General features: G+C 39.3%; 1 protein-coding gene across 2 annotated transcripts in view; it reads right to left on the bottom strand.

The window, feature by feature from the left end:
* Positions 1 to 5,554: 5,554 nt before the first annotated feature.
* Positions 5,555 to 18,786, bottom strand: part of KLHL4 (kelch like family member 4) — a 72,118-nt gene continuing 58,886 nt past the window's right edge. For both annotated transcript variants that reach the window (XM_086850248.1, XM_023925914.2), the window contains exons 5-11: positions 18,118 to 18,330; positions 16,885 to 17,071; positions 13,745 to 13,969; positions 11,742 to 11,904; positions 9,069 to 9,281; positions 7,858 to 8,029; positions 5,555 to 7,189 (exon numbers count right to left, since the gene is read on the bottom strand). In XM_086850248.1, the coding sequence (XP_086706374.1) occupies positions 7,130 to 7,189; positions 7,858 to 8,029; positions 9,069 to 9,281; positions 11,742 to 11,904; positions 13,745 to 13,969; positions 16,885 to 17,071; positions 18,118 to 18,330 (1,233 nt within the window). In that variant the 3' untranslated portion in view covers positions 5,555 to 7,129. The remainder of the gene's footprint in view (positions 7,190 to 7,857; positions 8,030 to 9,068; positions 9,282 to 11,741; positions 11,905 to 13,744; positions 13,970 to 16,884; positions 17,072 to 18,117; positions 18,331 to 18,786) is intronic.

Genomic DNA, 18,786 nt, shown 5'->3' with positions numbered 1-18,786 from the left:
TAAAGGAAATAAAAACCTCTTGGCATTTAATCACCATGAATTTTAACTCCATTGCTATGTCTGCATGCTAGATAATTGAAATGTGAATTTATATACAACTTTCATCTCTAAGTTACTAAGTATAGAGTGAAACAGATTCCAAATAAAATGTTACTTTCTGATCTGACAATTATGTTGTTGGAAGGAAGAAAACAGGAAAGCAGTCTGTAATAAATGCTCTTGTATACACTTAGAGCTTCATCCCTCCTGCTTTGCTTCATGGCCCTTTTCACTTCTCATAGTAAAGCATCAAATGAGATTTTTATATTTGATTGTATTTTAAGGTTCAAATTAAGTTTGACAAGTTCCTCAGAGAAATTACTTTTTGGGTTTGTTTTTTTTTTCCCTGCTCTGCAGTGTCTCTTTTAGCTCCTGACCTCTCCAGTCTTCCCCAGTTTTACAGGATATTGTTAATGAAGTGTGTACAATGCTGCTCGGGAAGAACATGCCATAGTGATTTTTCTTTATTCTTGCAGCGTGTTTGATTCCATCTAGCAGCTGCAGGCCCCTTTTCCCACAAAAGAATCTGATTACTGAGTGTGATTAAAATGAGTTTTTCTTTATATGGCACACTGTTTTCCCCAACTGAATCAGGCAAGCACATGTTTTTCTGAGAATCGTGCAATACTTAAGGTTGTAAAGACACAATCATCACAAGACTTTTTATTTACTATTGTTCAGCACAAACAGTGTGGAGTGAAAGAAACTAATGAGGTCTTTGATAATCAATTCTTATCAAAGATGCCTTGGGCAGAATGGGGTTTTTCAATTATCATCCATTTTTCAGTAGCTGTACATAGGCTTTTAATTTTTTTCATCTAGAAGTGCTGATTTTATCTTTATTTTAAGAAAGATTAGCTTACATTTGAATGCTTGAAATTAAAACTGTTCCCACTTGGACTGGTTTCGTGACAATTGGCATTATTTTCTCGTGCCTGATCTTACATGTGAGCGCTGTCAGATAAACTGAGCTTTAGGAGGGGGATCTCAAAGGCAGGAAAGCTTCTGGCACGTAGAGGTTTGGAGGATTTGAGGGCAGGATGTTTGTTTTCAAGGAGGCTGTGAGAATAGAAGGTAGGTAATGCACAGAGGAGCCTCTAGGGAAGTGATATTTCCAAGCTTTTTGGAAGAAAGCTCCTGTTTAGTGAGGAGAGGGAGGCAGGGAAAGAGCTGCTGAGACTTGTTATGTAAACAGTTGCATCCAGATACCTGCTCTGCCTTTTCATTTGGACACTGAGGGGTTTGGGAAGCTGAGGAAATGAATCCATTTGGGGTTTTGTCTCTCTTTCCATCTCTACAGCTTGTGCCACAGAAACAAAGAAGTTTTCTTTTGGAGTTTCTTTTGCCCCCATGGTAGTAATTATTGAGGAAATGTCTTTGGAGGGGGGGTAGGTGTGCTGAAAATACAAAAGCAAAGTTTGCCATGCAAAAGTGGGGGTTCATAACAGATTATTAATATATTTGTGACGTTTTAACTTCTCTACAGAGCACAGTCAAATGTCTCTGAGCTCAAATTTAACTTGAGCTGGCAGATGGCAGTGAGGAATAGTTACCCCTTTGATTAAAGTACTTTAATCAGCAGAGAGGGTCAGTTTCAAGTGCTCTAACACTTCACTTTCCCCAACATTTTTTAAATTATTGTTTTTTATTTAGAGCTGTCTTATAAAAAGTATAAAGCTGCTTGTAAATTGGTCTCTATTTTCTGTAAGAAATAATTCATAATTCATTTTTTTAGTGTTGTGCTTTGGAACTTCTTTCTGAATTCTGGAAGTGGTATCATTGAATTGTCTATTAATTTGAGGTGATGAAGAGAAATACATATGAAAGCAAATTGCAGCTCTGTGTTTACAGAGAGGTAAGGTGAAATGAATCCTGAATCCTGAATCCTGGAAAAGTTGTATCCAGTATCTGGGAGCAGTCGCTGTTCCCTGCTGCAGGGGAAGGATGATGCTGCGTTTTATCCCCTGTAAAAAGCAATGGCAGGACTGTGTGAAGTTTCCTTATCTTTCATGTAAAGCACACTGAATTCACCTCTGGCTCTGTTTCATGACCATCCCAGTATGGAAAATGGGGAAACAGGGAAAAACCCATCTTATATTTTCTTTATGGTTTAACACCTATGGACGTGTTGTGTGCATTTTCAAAAGGGCAGAGCTGAACAGATTTACCCCTCATCAGGAACTGCAGCTTAGAAATGTCTGTATGAAGCCAGAGGAGGCTGCTGTGGGCTGCCTGGCTGGTTGGTGGCCTAAAGGACCAAAATAGAGCCTTCTCTTCATCCATCTTCATCTTCATCACTGGCTTTTCATCCCGAGCCTTTGCAGCCAAAGAACTGGGTGCTGTGATTTGAGCTCAGCAAAATCAAACACAAACAACTTTTGATTTCCATGTGCCAAAACCCAGGACAGGCACCAGGGCAGCATTACCAGCTGCTGCTTTGGGAATATTCACAAAAGGGGCTTTGCTGTACCTCAATAACTTTGGTTCCAATATTTCCTGAGAGCCCAGCAATGCCTGTGTGTGTGTGGGGAGCGTGTCCGTGAGGCAGTTCCATGAACAAATGGAGGAGGATCTTGAGAGTGTTAAAGAGTAGATTTATATTTCAAGGATAAATATTACTACAAGGCAGCCTCGTGTTTTCTTAGAAAGAGCCAGGATTCTCCAAAATTTGTTGCATAGCACCATCTTCTGAGCAGAGCCTGAATGGCAAACCGAGATGAGCTGAGCTCGAGTCTCGCTCAAACCCCAGTGCTCAAGACTTTGCAAGGCCTGGGGGATGAGAAAACTTTTCACATTGTTGAGGAAGAGGACTCATTATTAAGAAATGGGTCTTAGCATGTCATGTCTGCCCTGAGTGAAAAATTAATGGGCAAACATCAAGCAACTGTAAGGAAATTCACACTGAAATATCCTACGTGGAAAATGTGTGTGACCCTGTCAGGAAAAACATCCCATGTTACCGCCTGGATTGGATAAATCCCAAGTTCCCATAAGATTTGAATGTAGGCTGTTCACTCCTTGGTTTATACAATTTGCAGACACCCAGTACTGATCAATTGAGATTTTGTTTTAGTGTAGCTGCGTTATGCAAGAAATTAAAATTTATATTCTATCAGGAAAATAATTCATTTTCATTGTGGCAGCTGTAAATAGCTCTGATATTTCTTTCCTCCAAGTATCACTGCTAAAGTTATGGGAGTGGTTTTCTGGGCTTATGCTCCTGGCCTAAAGATCTCCTTCTAGACACAGACGTGGTTAAGCTGCATCTTCAGCCTTTCCCAGAACTGATTTCATGGGTCAGTGGAATCCCTGCTCCCCATACATTATATTTACATAAAGCATCACTGCTGCTGCAGCTCATGTAGAGATTATCACCCAAACCTTCCATTTCTCCTGCTTTCTTTGTTTCCACCTTCCTGTTTAGATCCCAATTTCCCTTTGTGGAGTGCTGGCTTCCTTTCACATGGTTTTTCACTGCTGTACAAATAATATGGAAAAACTAAAACAAACCACTTAAAGTTCATTACTGAAACCACCATACCCTTCCCATCCTTTCCCTTTTCCCTAGACCTCTATTTTGGTGTTGTTTCCATAAAAAGATGCAGCCTTAAACTTTTAATTGAAGAAGTGCACTTGCTACTGTAGCCTTGCCATAGGAATGAGACCATCTCACAACACTCACATGCAAATATTCACATGCTCTGCCTCAGAGACTGTGGTTCATGCTAGGACGAGCTCCTGAATTTATTAACCTGATAATGGAGCAGCTTCCTGCAAGATAAAATCATAACCTAATTTTTTCTGTCTTATTTTTTACATAAGCAAAGTTCATGACACAATTTCTTTAGAGAGCTGTAAAGAAATACAGGAAGTTTTCTAATACTACTTCTGAGCCTTTATTAAATTACAGAGATGGCAGTGTGTATTTCCAGAGATATTTAAGGGGATTGTTTATATCTAAGTGGTTTTTTTCCCTAAGTGTTTCATGTCTTGTTTACTGATTTAATAAAATTTGCAGGCTGAGGAAGGGACAAAGGCAGGGGAGTTCTGCGTCATCTCTCAAAGGTCCCATGTGTTTGGATTAAGGTACCATAGACTGGAACAGTTTTTTGGTGATGGGTTTATATTTATAAATATCTTTATTGGCTCAGAAGCCATGGCTGCTTTCCCTCACTTGAGGCTTCTGCCTTCTTTTTCCCAGGAGAATTCAAATTCCTGCCAAGGCTCAGTGGGTCAGGCCCATTGGCACTGTCAGTCTGTCTGTCTGTCCTGATGTGCTTCTTGGCATCAGTTGCACATCGTTTGTATCATTTTATGCTGGATTTTAAAAATGGGCATTCTTGCTTGCTTTCCACCCAAGAGTAAAACATACAAGGCTGTAGTGATTCCTGGCAGCAGTGGTGTGCAGCTCTGGGGGAAAAGCATCATCTAGAGCTTGGGTGGAAACCAGCAGGGAGCTTCTCCCTGCATCCACACAAATCCTTATTCGTATGAAAGATTGCACGTGGCTGTTCCAGGATCAAAGCAGGATGACAAAAATAGGGGGGAAATGTTAAAATTTTTATATTATATTCAATATAGATATAGATATATATAGATAAATAAAGATAGATATATATATATAGATATATATGGATAGATAGATATATGATAGATAGAGAGATAGATAGATAGATAGATAGATAGATAGATAATATATATCTAATATAATTTATCACTGATAATATAAAATAAATATATAAAATAAATAAATAGGAATGTGTAATAAAAGTTATATAAATAGATATAACATAATTATATATAATTATATATATCTAATTTATCACTGATAATAAATATAAAATAAATATATAAAATAAATAAACAGGAATGTATAATAAAAGTTATATAAATATATATTATATAATTATATATAATTATATATAGAATATATATAATATAATTTATCACTGATAATAAATATAAAATAAATATATAAAATAAATAGGAATGTATAAAAAGTTATATAAATATATATTATATAATTATATATAATTTGTATATTTATATGCATGTATATATAATATAGATAAATATGGTGATAAAATATTATATATTAATCTATATTATATATAATTATATTATTATATATAATATAATTTATATAATGTTTAGGAGTTAGTGTTTGCTGCCAGATGCTCTGGGTGGGTGGTCAGACAGCTTTCCTATGGGACAGGGAGAGCAGCACCCACCTCCCGCTCCCCAGGGCATCCCTGGGCAGATTCTCTGTGCTTGGCCCCTTGTGTTCACTTCAGATTCTTGATCTGCTGGGAAATTAAAACATTTCCCTCTTCTGGAGGTGACTTATGGAACCCACAAGCTGGTTTAGGCTTCATTCCCCATTTGCTTGGCAGGGAGGGTTTTGTGCATCTTTTCTTATTTTAGATTTAAAAAAAATGAGATTGATGCTTCTGCATCTGCTAGATTTGAAAGGATGTAAAATAAAAACCACAAGGTTGTTAAAATATAGTCCAAATTTTCTTAGCAGAGAAAGTAAAGTTTATTTGAATGTAGCATGCTATATATAAACATAATTGATTTTTAAAGTTAAAAATGTTCTTTTTTTATAAATATGCTTATGAGATTTTTTTCTTTAGAGGCATTCAATAGGTTTAATACTATAAATTTGTTTTAAAATAGCATATTGCTGAAATCTGAAACCACAGTATTTATCAGGAAAGTTGGCCTACACATTGAGAGATTTTTGTCTCTGTCCTGAATTTTCTGATACTGACAAAACAACAAAACAAACACTGAGGTGGATACTGACCAAATATTGTGCTTTACAGCATAGAATATCTTACATACATTCTTTTTTCTAGAATACACTTTCAGCATTTGAAATTATAAAAAATGAAATTAAAGCAAAACAGTAGAAATTGGCACACAAGAGGAAAATATCATGCATGTGGAATGCTATGTGCTGTTTTCAGGTGTTCCTTTTCCTGTTTGTTCTTGATTCTTATCATTCCACTAATTCCAGATAAAACATAAACATGATTACATAAATGGCATCTAATGTTACACAGTGGGTGTGGTTTATTCCTTACCATATTTCTACTGTACATGAGAGAAAGCTGGTAATCTTCAGCTGAGGTCAAAGATTGTCATATCAATATGATATAAAAATTTCATTCTGTAAGTTATATTCAAGGAATGTAATTATGTGATTGTTTTAAAATTTAATGCACAGTTATTATCCCATGAATAGTCAGATTAGTTTAACACATACTGACAGATGGTTAGTGGGCAAAGAGAAATCCATGAATAACCTGAAACACAGAGCAGCATTAAAATATCACACATCTATGTACTGAAAGTGATTGCAAATTATGTTTGCATTATGTTTTGACAAAAGAAATTTCTTTTTGCTGGCACACAATAGCATAAAGGTACCTTAACCCTACCACGACTTAACTTGAATGATTCAATCCAATGCACTGCTCAAAATGGATATTCTGTCACAGTTCTAGCAGTGCTGGATGGTAAATAAATAAATTATTGGCTTCTCTGATTTGATTTTGAAGTTAATTTAGGAGTTTAATTTCTGAATACAGAAATTAAGATGCCTCTACAGGGAATATTCTGTTGACAGTAATATTTGACAGCAAATATTTCTTTCTGTGCAGTTCCCTGTTAGAGGTGTTTCATAGTCATTTTCATTTACTTAAAATATAAAAGCATTTTTTATAAACTTTAGCATTCCTGACAACATAGAAAGGAAAAAGAAGTTTTTGAAATCTTATACACATCTCTCACTGCTGCATTTTATAAATAACAGATACACTTTTGTAACAAACCTAAACCATTCAAACATTTAAACCATTTTATTGGATTTTGCTTATTAGGCATAATAAAGAAATTCACTTCTGCAAAGTTCTCTGGTTTTTGTGATGCAGGAAGACACTTCTGTGCTGTATTAGTGTGATGGCTCAGGGATAAATATTGTCTGTTCAGGGCTGCTGAGGGGTGTGCAGTCTGTGCTGCTCCTGGAAATGTTTCTTGTCCTCTGAGACTCCACTCAGTTCAGTTTCACGATAATTTACAGTCCTCAGGGCAACTTCACAACAACAACACATGCTCCAGCCCTCCCAATGTTGACAGGAACTTCCTAGAAAGGAAAAGGAAAACAGAAAAGGAAAAAAGGAGGAAATATTTTTAGTAGCATCCTATGGATAGGACAAGAAGAAATTACTGTCAGATTAATAGGAAAGCAGGTTGTTTATTCAAACTGATGTCACGCTAAAAAAAATTGGGTTTAACTAAGGTATGAAAACACAGTTTGGGTTTTTTGGCAAAATCCAGCAGCCCCTGAGTTACAGGGGTGTAGCCTGGTGTTGTTCCCTTGGCATGTTCCACAGGCCTTCACATCCAGTGCTCCAAAAGCCTGGAGTGTGTGGCTGCACGAGGGTCTTGGTGCTCCAGGTGTTTCCTCTTGGTCTCAGTGGGGAGGGCCATAGATAGGAAAGTTTGAAGGTGCCTCCAGAAGAAGGTGTTGCTGACAAACACAACAGCGAATTTAGGCACTTCAAACCCAGAGTGATCTGTGCAATCTGCTTTTCTTGGCCCCACGCATTTCCTCCACCACTGAAAAGTTGCAGGTGGTTATTTTACAGGAGAGGAAGCTGACGTTTTATTCAAGCCCACCTCCAGTATTGCTGCATCCCCACGTTTTTCATGTCGTTTTTCGCCAAAGCAGCGACAATTTCACAGCTATTTGGACAGAATCGTTCCTGGCTGCAGGAAGAGCCCCTGAGGCACCATTTGTGTTCCCGTTACCTCTGTCCACTCGTTGTTCTGAGCATCGTAGGACTCGACGGTGTCCAGGTAGGAGTGCCCATCGTAGCCCCCCACTGCATACAGCCTGTCCCCCAGGGGACAGATCCCCACCGCGTCCCGGGGCACGCTCAGAGGCGCCACTGTGGTCCAGGCGTCTGTTTTGGGGTCATACCTAGGAAATGTGGTGATCAAAATCCATAAAAATGCATGGTGGAGACACGATTCAGATAAAATTGCTGATATCCACCTGTTTTCTCCTGTGTTTCTGTTCACTTTACACCAGGAACGAGCAGAACTGAGATGTGATTTGGTTTTTGGTTTGGCCACTAGAGGGGCCTTCAAGCACATGGAAAATATTCCTGTTTTAACTTTTTGATTACAGTCTCATCATTTCAATTACTTTAATCCATCAATACATTCTAAATACTAAATGGGACCTGAGGGAATGATAGCATGGCCACCAGTTGACTCAGCAGAGTTAACTTCAATATATTCTTATTTTCTCCTTCCATAAAGCTTTTGGTTTTCTGTTTATTGTCAGAAATAATGTTTTCAGAGAAGTTTACTATAAAAGAAGTTAAATAAATTGTGAAGTAGCTCTAAGTTTCTCATATGAAATGCATAAAATCTTACATTAATATTGATTTTACTTCAGAGCTATTCCAATATAAATTGCAGTGAATTCCAGGTAGTTCCTGCTTTACCCCATCTAACTGAGAACTGAATTTGGCCATTGTTGTTCACAGCAGGGTTTGACACCTGAAAACTGAAAAACTGAGGAGTTTTCCTTTCTTTTCCCCAAATGACAAGACTTTGTGATGTTTCTTATATTTTTACAACTTTCATCAGTGTCAGTCAAATTCTTGGAAGAACAACTGAAAAAGTATTTAATTCCTACAGTCCGTGGCATAAGCAGCCTAAATCTGAATTCTGGCACTTGAGAAATAGAAAGGTCACGTGTTGAATTTGTCTCAGTACTTCAGTTGCTTCTGTAGCTCAGGCAGAAGGGAGGAATTTATTGCTGGGGTTTAATTCTCTTATTATCACAAAAATATTGGAAGCAAGTTATTCCTGCTCCAAGTATAATTTTTTTAAAAAGGCAGAGTATGTTTTACAAACACGATATTCCAGTTGTGAAGAGAATTAATTCTATAATCCCTTCCTGGAATGTAAACAGAAAAGAGGAAAAAAAAAGGAAAATAATTTGTTACCTCTCCACGCAGTCGGAGAGGCGGGAGCAGTGGTTGGAAGCGGGAGCATCGTGGCCTCCCACGGCGTACAGGAACCCGTTGTAGGTGGCCACGCCGACGCCACCTCTCCTCTTGGACATGGAGGCACACAGGCTCCACTTGTTTGTGTGAGGATCAAAGCACTCCATGGATTTCAGGCAGGAGCTCCCGTCTCGCCCACCGACTGCGTACAGCCTGGGAGAACAACCCACAAGCAGGCAAACAATTTCAGACTTTATTCTCCCACTGATAAGAATTTTATCTGGCTGACTTCATTCAGACCTCTTTAAAGTTGTCATTACACCCGTTATTTGTTGTGCTCAGGGACTTCCTCTGCCCAAAGGCTTTGTGTGTTGTATGAAGTTATGTTCTTCACTTACAGTGGAAATGTTCAAGCAGACACATACAAAAATTAAGCTTAAAAATTCATGTCAGGTTCTCTAAATGTGGGCAATTGAAAGAGTTGAATAGAAAGATGCTGCTGCATATGTTTGAAATATATGGTAGCATTCCCTGGGACAGAGTTACAGAATAATTGACGTCACATTGAAAGTCTTTCCCATGCTGTTTACTTTAATAACTTGAATAGATATCAAAAACATATATAAAACATATATTAAATATATTTTCCTCTGAGTCTGTATTTAAGAAAATCTGCTGGACACCTTGTGTCATCTTGTCTGTTCAGCCCAAAGGCACTTAGCAAACAGCTGGAGATTTAAACAGCTCATGTCAGGGCAACTTGTAGGAATAAATTGTGATAATCCATGTTAAAAACATCAGGTGTTGGGTGTGCTGGTTTTTCTGCTCCCTTTCAGACTCTTGTTATTATTTTCTGCCATGGAATTTAATTTATTTAGCGTAGCTTGTTACAGACCTAGGGAACACATGGATGTGCCCAGAGTAAACCACGTAAACCAGATGAGCTGAATTTTCCTTTTGAAGTGCCTGTTTTATTTCCATAGATTTACAAAGCTTTCAGACTTCTCTGGTGCATATTTTAACTAGAAGATTCTTAACCACCATTAGAATAATAAAATATCCCCAGCTCTCTCTCTCTCTCCTAAGGTTTGTTCACTTGATAAAATTGAGTTTGGTTGTGCAGTTCTGAGCCATATAAAACTTGAGGCTTTGCTTTATTTTCTTTTCACATCATGCCATTGATACAGTCTTCTTGTTTACACAGCTTTCACAGGGCAAGGAAATCTCTGTGTATACAAAGTGATTGGTTGAGATCCTTTGTTTTCCATAACATGTCTACAAACACGGTGGTGCTTCCCATTCTCTAAGGGAAAGACCAAATATAGCATTATTGATTGATGTTTTCAATGGAGCATTTATTGGTCTGAAAGTGTTGGTCCCTAGATATGTAAAGACTTTTCTGGTGGGGTTGAACAGGAAAAAATATGGTGTGATTTAGGGAAACAGGAAAAGGAGAAGCATTCTCTTGGCTGGACGGCAGCAGTAGCACTGAGTGATGGACATTTGATCTCCTGGTATGCCAGAAATTACATCAGCAGACTAACAGACGTGATTTAAGCCCTGCTGGAGACAGTTTGTGTCAGCAGTGATTGAGAACAGAGTCGGGATCGGGCTGATTTCCTCTTTGACAAAGCGGTTTCCTGCATGTTGCTGCTGTGGAAGGCACCAGCAGGAGTTCCTGGTGGAGTTTCTGCTGAGAACATTTCCTCTGAGCTACAGCAGGGACCTGGAGAGGCACTGCTGCCTCTCGTGGACTTGTGAGCTACGATTTGAATTCTGCCTTGTATGAATGCAAACCCCAACTTGCATTTACAAATATCCCTTTGCTGACATCTTCGCTTCTGCTTTTTATCCTTCTCTTCCCTGGGAATTTACAAGGTGATCAGGGAAGCCAGTGGCAAAGGTTCCAGGTAAATGCAGTTGCCTGCCTGTAACTGAGTGTTCCCTACAAACTGCTAAGAGTTTCCCACAGATTTAAACAAGAAATGTTGGCTCAAACCGTATTCTCCACAACCTGAGGCCTTTTACAAGGCTTTTGTAAGATCCACACTGTTGTCTGCTCCCATGTAAAAGGGTTTGAGTGGCTTTAGCATCTTAGCAGAATGGTTGAATACATTCATACTTGATTTCTTGTATTTAAGCAAGAGATGGAGGGCAGAGCAAATCTGGATAGGATAAGATTTATAAGAGGCTGTTTATTCTATACCTACTTATTAAACTTGTCTTCTTTCCCTTAAACACAACATACAACTTCAACATTTTAAAAATTGGCTGTGAATTTCTATGCAAAGGAAAGGCTTTTTTTCCATACCTGTTAAGTCTATTTAGACACAATAACTTTAAAATGTAAACATGAACTTGGAATATTTTTTTAAGTAGTTGATTTTATATCTCCATATTCTAGGTAAAATTTTGATGTACATGAAATAATATTTTCACAATGCTATAATTTAAAAGGACTGAAATGCATTTAAAACCTGACTGCAAGTTTGAAATCAATTTACCACACAGCAAAGGAAAGACTTTCTTTTCTTATTTCCATGCATTATATTTCCTCTTTTTTTTTCCTTGAGGTCATTAATAACCATAAGCCTGAAAATATAATTTCAGAAGCTGCATTTCCAGGGAAGGGAGCAAATAAAAACCCAGGGAGAGGTTTTCCTGGTGCCATACTTGCTGTTGAGTGCTGCGACCCCGACGGTGCTCCTTGGCGTGGACATGCTGGCCACGTAATTCCACTGCCGAGCCTGCGGGTCCCAGCGCTCCACTGTGTTCAGGTAACTCCACCCATCGTGGCCACCAACTGCATACATTGGTCCTTCCAGCATTGCCACTCCTTGAGAGACAGAATTAGGGAGAAATTATCTCCTGGTTTCAGTGACCGCCGGCGTATTCATTTCGTACGTTAATTCCCTGCATGCAGATAAGCAATTTCAGCTGGTATTAAACGGCCTGAAAGCTGCCTTTTCATTTGGAAGAATAAATAAAGATAAACAAGCACTTCACATGCAGTGTTCTTCTAAATAACCATTATCTTTTGCCAAAAGATTAGAGGAAAGCTGCTTTAGTTCTGATGTTCTCTTCTTGGACTTTTATCTCTTTCACTTCTGGTGACCTTGCTCTGAAACGAATTTGAGCCCCTAACTGGGAAATGATGTTATTCTCCTATAAAAAGGCAAAACTTGAGTCAGACAACAAAAAATATGCCCAGACCAAAAGCCTCTCCAAATTCTGGCCCAGCTGAAGCTCTGTAGAGCTGCCAGCACGAAGCCTGGGTGGGTGGGTCGCTGGCTGTCCTTTCCAGCTGAAGCACCACAACATTTTAATGCCTTTTGGATAAGAGCTGTCTCCTTTCTGCTGTCCTTGAGGCACAGGAGAGCCAGCTTGGCTGTCACTGCAAAGCTCTGAGTGGACAAATCCTGGGCCATTGTGCTTCTCCAGAGAAGGGCTTTGCTGCCTTCACTCTGGGAGTTGTTGCTGCTCTTTGCTCCCTTTGTTAGGTGAGGCAAAATGTTTCAATCCAGCTGCTTAAAAGTTTTCTAAATCTGTCTTTCAGGCCTAAATATACATGGCCTGATTTCTTCAAAAGCACCAACTCTGCACAGAATCTCCCTGCAGGTAATAGGGGCTGTAAGTGTGAGGCAGCTTTGCAAACCAGGCACAGATTGAAGCCAAACTTTAGGCACCCAAATTTATGGTTGTGACCTATTTGTTGGGAAGAATTATGCCCCTGCAATCAGGAATTTTATAGATTTCAATGAAAATTATTTCATCTGTTTGGTCTTCTTCCCCTTTGCCACCTACTAGTATTTGGTTTCATATATTTTGTGCTCTGGTAAGAACCCTACACTACCCTTTCTCTACCAAGTAGTGGAGAAGGTGACATAGGCCACAATGGTTTGCCAAATAATTCTGGATCAATCTTCCTTTATTTTCCATAAAAGTAAAAATATTCCGTGCCATTTGAACTTAGTGATGATTTCAAGAAATACCTGTTTCTGTAACTTAAGCAAAGCCAGCTTTTTCATAAGGTCTGGGATATGTAAATTGTTCAGAAATCATCATATTCCCTCTGTTACAGTCTACTCATCTGTAAACTTAGCCTTATTTTGAATAGTTCTGTAAATTAATTCTAGATTTCATATTCATATTATTCCTTCAGTGTGAATAATATTAAGGATTATTTTGCAGTAAAAAAAACCATATATACTGAGCCATGGCAGGGCTCTGGTAAACTTCTTGCAATAACAACATTAGAACTGGTGAAGTTGTACTAATTTCCACACACTTTTCTTCAGTGCAGGTAATGCCCTGATCTGAATTACAGAGGTTATTGATACATCTGGGCTTAATTCATAATTTAGTAAAAAAATTGAATTATTGTATTGTAAATGTATGCTTTGACCATTAAATCAGGTGAAGAGTTGATTATTTTCACTATAGCTTATATTTTGGAATTTCCTAACAAACAAAATTAACTCTGGAAGGCCAGTGCTAGGTGAATACTAATAAAATCATAAAATTATGGCAATAGGCAAACCTCTCCTTGAAAAATATCCTGTGCAAGTATTGCTGGGTGTTACTAAGCTCTGTTAGAAGTTTTCTCAGCAGTTTTTGAGTCAGCCAAACCCCGTCTGTGCGTGCTGAGGCGTTTGCAGAGGCAGAGCCCCTCTTACCCAGGCCGTGCCTGTGTGTTGACATGGGGGGCATCACGGTCCAAGCCTTGGTGACAGGGTTGAAGCACTCCACAATGTTGGAGGTTTTGAGCCCATCCCTGCCCCCCACGATGTAGAGCTTGTTGTCGATCACCGCAACCCCAAACTGCAGCCGCCGGCCGTTCATGGTCCCGATCTGGATCCAGCTGTTGGTCCTCAGGTCGTATTTCTCAATTGTGGTGGTGCCTGGGGGAAACAGAGACAGCCATGGAGGGAGCAGTCAGCAGCCAGCTCAAAACACGATTAAATGATAGAATATTGAAATTCTGTGTGTGAGATTTAGCTGTGAACTTCAGCTCTCACGCGAGCCTAGTGAGAAAGCTGCATTAATTGCACACGTGATTGGCGAGTCTAGGAGAATATACTGGTGGCAAGAAATGAGGAATTAAATTGCAACAATTTTTTTAGCACTGCAAATTTTGGATGTAAGTTAAATCTTTTACTGTAATACCATGAGAATAGGGGGGGCTGTGGGTTTGTTTCAGGGTTTCTTTATACTTCTTATGAATACAGTGCCTCACAACAATCTACTCTTCAACCACGTTTGTGCCTAAAGCATTAGTGATACTAAAACCAGACCCTGTGTATCTGTCTGAGGAGCTGGACAAGCATCTTTGGGTATCCTGTGGATATTTTCCCTTTTGGGATGGAGTCAGGCAGAAGACAGGGCTGTGTGTGAGTGCACATCTGGTTCCCGCAGGTATCCTCCCCGGGGTTCACCTGTGCAGCTGCTGGGCTGCTGGAACACATCAGCCACATTTCCCATTTTTTTCAGGTCTCTGGACCTCCAGTAACATTTCTGCTGGAGTTCTTCATAAGGCAGAAGCCCTCTGCCATTCAGCACTGACACTTCCCCGTGCACTGGCTCCCATCATCGCTCAGGAGCCAAAATTGCTCCTCTGAGAGCTGCACAGCACAATGAGGGCACAGCTCAGGAAGAGCCAAGGCAGAATTGCCAGTGCACCCTGGAGCTCCAATTCAGCCCAGTCAAAAGCAGCCAGATGAGGAAAACAGAGCTGATTTCTTGTTCCTTGACTGGGATTTGAGAGCAGACAAGTGGTGTTTTGAAGATAACAACAGGGAGCTTGTGGCTAAGAATTTATTTTTACAACAGGAAAACAGCCGTGCAATAAAGCAGAAAAGAAAGATAGGATTTGGTTTAGAGGTCTGTTGGAGATCACCTGATGTACTCCAGAAATTCAGTGAAATAGGAGTTTATCTCTTGCTATCTTTTCTCTTATCTATGTGTTTTCCTCATGCATAGGTTGGGAAAGAGACTACCAGCTCCATCTTCAATAAAAGACAGAAATTCTACTTTCTCCCCTTTATTCAGAGCAGCTGGGTTTCTTTGCCTGCTCTTTCCATCTTGTTATTCTGTTTGCTGCTCTTTGCTTTGATTCTTTCTCATTTATTCTATGCTAATACGTGAGTGCCCCAAAGTTTTCCACTTCAAAGGAAATCTCTCACACTGACTGGAAAGCAGGGAAAATGCAGTCAGGTTTAAGTGTGTTCAGACATACCCTGTGGGCTGTAATTCTTACAGAGGCTGGAAGATTTGAAAGTCTCAAAACTTAACGTGGTTTAGGCGCGTTCCCATTTTTCAAAATTCCGCCCCAAAAGTAGCTCTTTGATCTTCTTTTGATCATTGGAATTTGAGATTTGTCTTCATACTCCACCTGAGATAAGCACAAAGGCAAACCTGGCGTTGCCTGAGACGCCAAGCCTGGTGTCTGCCTTTATCACAGGCACCGTGTTATTGCCAGGGGTGGGAGTCACTCCCTTCTCAGAGCTGCTCCTCCAGTGCATCCTGGCCTCTTTCTGCTGTTTCTTTATCTCCCAATCCAGCCCAGGCTCCAAATCTGAGTCAGAGCTGGGGAGGATGGCAGGGAGGAGCGGAAGTGCTCTTCCTCTCACCCATCAAAAGGCAAGAAAAGTTCAAACAATTGGCTCGGCTCCAAGGTAAGAAGTGAGAGGCACCAACAGGAAGTGCAGATGTTGACAGAAATAGCCCTTTCTTTGCATAACCTTTACTAGGAAAAACATGATTGCAAAATTGTGTACTTATTTTAGGGGAAGATAGTTTAAAGATTACCTGGTACAATTCATAAATACTCAGTATCGCTAATGAATCCACCTAATTGCACCAGATTAACTCCAATTTGCTAAATTGTCCTAGGAATGAGTGTTTCCATGTTGTGCTGGCGATGGATGTGTATTCTGCTCCTGATTTGATTGCACAGAGATAGGGAGGGAGCTCTGCAAGGTCTCTCATACGGGGAAAAATCAGCCGTCAGCAGCTTTTTGTAAACCATGAAATGGATTATCTTCTTTGTGATTCTATTAAAAGTGAACTCACACAGCTAAAAGTAATTCTGTGCAGCAAGTCGCTAGACTTTAAACTAATTAGAGTTCTCTGGCTCCAAGCTGTGGGTTTGAAGTTGAGGTTCCTGGAGAAAATGATTTAATATTCTGCCTCCTAAATAGAATAGTGCAATGTTTAAAGCTGTAACCTGATTGCAGCTGTGAAAATCAAATAATAGAAACTGGAATATGTTTATAATAATTAACTTTTGACTACAAACCTGAAAAAAACCCCGCGTATGAAGTCCTGGAAAAAAGCTGCGTTCGTGAAAAATACAAATCTTTCCAGCAGAAATGTAATAATAAGGATTTATAAGCATTAGGGAAGAGTTCTCTGTAGTTCAGTGATGCTTTTTGGTTTTATTTTTCTGCTTCTTTGAAATCTTAGCTTTCTTATTTTGCCAGAATATAGACCACAAGGTTCAATATTAAACAAACCTTGAAGCATTTTAAATATTCACTTCATCTTCTGATTTGTAAATTCAACTATTTTTCACAATGATTCATAATAAGCTTGATTTTAGAAATAACCATATGAATCAAAGTTTAGTCTACACCTAAATATAATTGCATTTTTTACAAGAGGAAAGAACTTCTGACACATCTGATTCCATTCTGTGATTTGCTTTTTCTTCTTTTTTAGCCCCAAACTGATCTTTTCCTAGGGGAAATATTTAAATAAAGGTCTGGGTGTCTGTGATGCAATTAATTAATCCAATCAAATTAACTCATGGGCTTACCTTTAGTGGCATCCATGCCTCCCACAGCATAAAGGGCTCCCACTGTGGATTTTCTGGGCTTGGTTCGAGGGCTCTGCATCATGGAGCGTCTCTCTGGCAGCAGGTGATACTTCATGGCCTCCATGAGAAGTTTCTGACACTCAAGGTCATCTGCAAACATTGGGCTGTTCTCCAGATCAGCCAGTAGCTAAGAAATGGGGGGGAAAAAAGCATCTTGATATATATCTAAATAATTAAAATTACATGTACTTGAATAATTAAAGTATTTGTAGCTACAAACACTCGTTTTAAGCTCGCCACTCACTTGTGTTTTGCTGGGAACTCTGCTTTAATGCAAGCAAAACTATATAAAGTTAGGGGAGAAAAGTCTGTGAGTGTGAGGGCTTTGATTTATTTTTCCTATCTCTTTCTTTTAACTTTTAAAATGGTTTAAATCAGTAATTTGTAGTAGTGCCCCCTCTATACCAAACTCCTTAGGTGAGTAAATAAATCTACCACAGAGCACTGAACATCTCTGTTAACATTAGAAAAATATTAAATGTATTTAAAATTAAGTGTGCATAGTACTTTTATATGTTATTCAAGGTAGAATATTTACAGCATCAGTCATGTAGATTCAGAAAGTGTCCTGACTGACAGTCTTGATATTCTCTATCCTTTTCTGATGAGACAGAAAGGTTCCTCTATGACACAGACCCAGCAATGTCACCTTTCTGTGAAACAGGATGTCCAGCTCTTGGAACTTGATGGATGAATTGTCTCTTTCAGAATTAAGGGACAAGTAATGTCAGTGCTCAGAATTGTCAGCGAAAAATTTATGCCATTTTATATTTGTCTGCTTTTTATGGCAATAAAGGAAGGAGCATTGTGGCTTATCTGTCCTGCAGTTTGGTAAATCTAAAGAAATATCTTTGCGTGGTATCTAAATTGCTGTGCTGGAGGAGAACTGTTACAACCCAACAAAGGAACACTTGGCTTTTGGAATAGACTGACATTTTTTAGAGGTAATTCTAAACTGGATAATTCCACAGGCACTGAGGGATTTCTTTTCAACTGTGTTTAAAAACAATGAAGATATAGTATAGCATCTAAAAAAACAAAAAAGGGTGAAAAAATATCAATAATCTCCAGTCCAAACCAGAACCTTTCCACAAAACTCTCCTCTCTGCCTGCAGGATGCTCCAGACAAGCGTTTCAGCTGGCAGAGTTCCCTGTTACCCTTCCTGTTCCCACCTGGGGTGGCAGCAGGGGCAGTCTGATGTAGGAGAGGAGCATCCCCAGGTCCCGCTGGCGGTTTTGCAGGTCGTGCCTCACCCACAGCATCAGGGCCTGGAAAATTGCCTCTTCATCTGGCACGTTGATGTCGTCACTAGACAAGAGCTTGGCAATTTCATTAGCTGGGAGCAAAAGAAATTCCTGGTTTTTTATTACTTCTATGAAGTGCTCCTAAAAATAAAAGAAGATTTCAATGCACTGGTGATTTTCACAAGTAGAAACAGCTTTTTCTTAGATAACGTAGGCTTTGTGAATATTTCTCTCCAGTTCCACAGTACAGGGAAATGCTGTGGGTATTCTAAAGACCCCTGAATGTCCTTTTACCATTTGAGGGAGATTTTGGTTGCTTTTCTGCTGCTCTTGCAGAACTGAGGAATAATGCTCATCCTGACAGCACCATGCTGCAGATGTCTTTGTCAGGCTTCTTGTCAGCCTGTGCTGGCTTAGGGATTTGCCACTGGCATTCTGTAAATCGGTGTGATCTTAGCACTGGGGCTTGATGGAAATACTGTTTGAAGGTATAATGTGCATTTTAGAAATGCCAAGTGGGCATTAAAATAAAATGTGCCCCTTCTGTTGCAGATTCAAAGGTTTTGAGCCAATTGCACCAAAACCTTCCAATCCTTT

The sequence above is a fragment of the Cyanistes caeruleus genome, chromosome 14 (genome assembly GCF_971803275.1).
Source record: "Cyanistes caeruleus chromosome 14, bCyaCae1.hap1.1, whole genome shotgun sequence".
Taxonomy (NCBI): domain Eukaryota; kingdom Metazoa; phylum Chordata; class Aves; order Passeriformes; family Paridae; genus Cyanistes; species Cyanistes caeruleus.
The sequence above is the reverse complement of the archived record's forward strand: the minus strand, read 5'-3'. Positions and strand labels throughout refer to the sequence as shown.